Source organism: Palaemon carinicauda, chromosome 6 (assembly GCF_036898095.1).
Source record: "Palaemon carinicauda isolate YSFRI2023 chromosome 6, ASM3689809v2, whole genome shotgun sequence".
NCBI lineage: Eukaryota > Metazoa > Arthropoda > Malacostraca > Decapoda > Palaemonidae > Palaemon > Palaemon carinicauda.
In genome coordinates this window covers 64,839,757-64,842,256 of record NC_090730.1, presented here as the reverse complement: position 1 = coordinate 64,842,256, position 2,500 = coordinate 64,839,757, and the positions used below count along the sequence as shown (strand labels likewise).

Sequence of the window (2,500 nt, the reverse complement as noted above, 5' to 3'; positions counted from 1 at the left end):
AACCGTCAAACTTTTCCCCCTAAAATAACTGAAGTTAACAGTCAATCTTTAAAAAACCCTTGTTTTAACAATCAAACATTTTCCCTAAAAAAAAAAGTTTAACAGTCAAAATTTTTTTTTCAAAAAACCCTAAGTTCAACAGTCAAACTTTTTGTTAAAAACATAAGGTTTTACAGACAATTTTTTTCTTATTAAAAACCTTAAGTAGAATAGTTAAATTTTCTCTTGAAAGCCCTAGGTTTAACAGTTAAATTTCTTACTCAACAATCTCAAATTTTTCAAAATTTCTTTCCTTGCAAACCCTAAGTTTACCAGTCAAACATTTTCTCTTTAAAACCCTAAGATTAACAGTCAAACTTTTTCTTGAAAACCCCAAAAATTAAGTCAAAACTTTTTCTAGAAAACCTTAAGTTTAACAGGCAAACATTTTATCTTGAAAACCTTAAAAACAAAAGTCCTTTTTTTCCTCCTAGAGAAGTTGGCCGCCAGACGAAGGACGTCCACGACAACGCGGAGGGCGCGCCAGCGGAGGAATCGGCTTACAGGAGGGTGATAGGCCTCATTAGGCAGCACCATTGTATAGAGGAGCTTGAACCCTCCGACGAGGATGCCTGGCGCTCTAGCCTCAATAGGCTAATGGAGGCCCCCGTTGGCTCTTCCAGTGGCCAGGGACGTGAGGCTCGGTAGAGCTCAAATCAACAAAAAAGCTTAAGTTTACCCATCAAACGTTTTTCTTAAAAACACCAGTTTTAACAGTCAAACTATTTTTATGGAAAGCCCTAAGTTTAACAATAAAATCTTTTTTCTTTAAAACCTTAAGTTTAACAGTCAATTTTTTTTCTTGAAAACCCCAAATTCAACAATTATTTTTTCCTTGAAAACACCAAGTGTGACAATAAAAAGTTTTTTCCTTGGAAACCCTGAGTTTAACAGTCAAACGTTTTTTTCTTGGAAATCCTTAGTTTAACCGTAAAACTTTTTTCTTGAAAACTGAAAATTTAACAGTCAAAATTTTTTATGGAAAACCCTAAGTTTACCTGTCAAAATTTTTTATGAAAAGTCCTAAGTTTACCTGTCAATTCTTTTTCTTAAAACACCCAAATTTAAAAATCAAATATTTCTTTTCTATTAAACTCTAAGTTTAACAGTCAAATATTTTTTTTTTTTTTTTGAAACGCTAAGTTTAACAGTTAATTATTCTTTTATGAACCCCAAGCTTAACGGTTAAACTTTAAACTTTATTTCTTGAAACCCCAAGTTTAACAGTCCTTTTTTTTTTGCAACGCCCAAGTTTAACAGTCCTTTTTTTCTTGCAACACCCAAGTTTAACAGTCCTTTTTTTTCTTGCAACACCCAAGTTTAACAGTCAAACATTTTTTTTTTGAAAACCACAAGTTTAACAGTCAAACTTCTTTCTTGAAAACTCTAATTTTGATAGTCAATTTTTTTTAAACCCCGATGTTTAACAGTCAAACATTTTTTCTTGAAATCACAAGTTTAACAGTCATTTCTTTTTCCTTAAAACTCCAAATTTAAAGGTCAAACTTTTTGCTTAAAACCCTAGATTTAACAGTCATTTTTTTTCAAAAACCCCAAGTTTAGTAGTCAAACTTTTTTTCTCGAAAACCCCAAGTACAACAGTAAATCTTTTTTTCTTGAAAACCCCAAGTTTAATAGTCAAACATTTTTTTAACACCCCAAATTTAAGTCAAACAGTTTCTTTCTCGAAAAACCCAAGTTCAACAGTTGAACTTGTTTCTTGAAAACCAGAAGTTTAAGTCAAACTTTTTTCTTGAAATCATTAGTTTACCAGTCAAACTTTTTTCTTGAAAACTCCAAAATTATTGGTCAATTTTTTTTTTTTTTTGCAAAAACCCAAAATTTAACAGTCAAATTTTTTCACTTTAAAACCCTAAGTCTAACAATCAATATTTTCTTGAAAACCCCAAGTTTAACAGTCAAACTTTTCTTCTTGAGAACGTTAAGTTCAAAAGTAATTTTTTTCTTGAAAACCATAAGTTTAACATTCATTTTTTTCTTCAAACCATTAAGTTTACCAGTAAAACTTTTCTTGAAAACCCAAAGTTTAACAGAATTTTTTTTCTTGAAACCCCTAAGTTTGAAATTATTTTTTTTCTTGAAAACCCTAAGTTCCACATTCAATTTTTTGAAAACCCTAAGTTAAATAATCAATTTCTTTCTTGAGACTCCTAAGTTGACCAGTTAATGTTTTTTCTTCAAAACCGTAAGTTTAACAGTTAAACTTTTTATCTTGAAAGCCCTAGGTGCAACAGTCAAACGTTTTCTTTGAAAATCCTAAGTTTAACAGCCAAACTTCATTTCTTGAAAACCGTAAGTTTAACAGTTAAACTATTTTCTTGAAAGACCCAAGCTCAACAGTCAAACTTTTTTCTTCAAAACCGTAAGTTCTACAGTCAAAATTTTTTTTTTTTGAAAACCCTAATTTTAAAAGTCAATTTTTTTTCTCGAAAACATTGAG

General features: G+C 30.4%; 1 protein-coding gene across 1 annotated transcript in view; it reads left to right on the top strand.

The window, feature by feature from the left end:
• Positions 1-687, top strand: part of LOC137643029 (uncharacterized) — a 12,280-nt gene extending 11,593 nt beyond the window's left edge. Inside the window, exon 4 of the mRNA XM_068375881.1 lies at positions 474-687. Within this exon, the coding sequence (XP_068231982.1) occupies positions 474-687 (214 nt within the window). The remainder of the gene's footprint in view (positions 1-473) is intronic.
• The last annotated feature ends 1,813 nt before the right edge of the window (positions 688-2,500 follow it).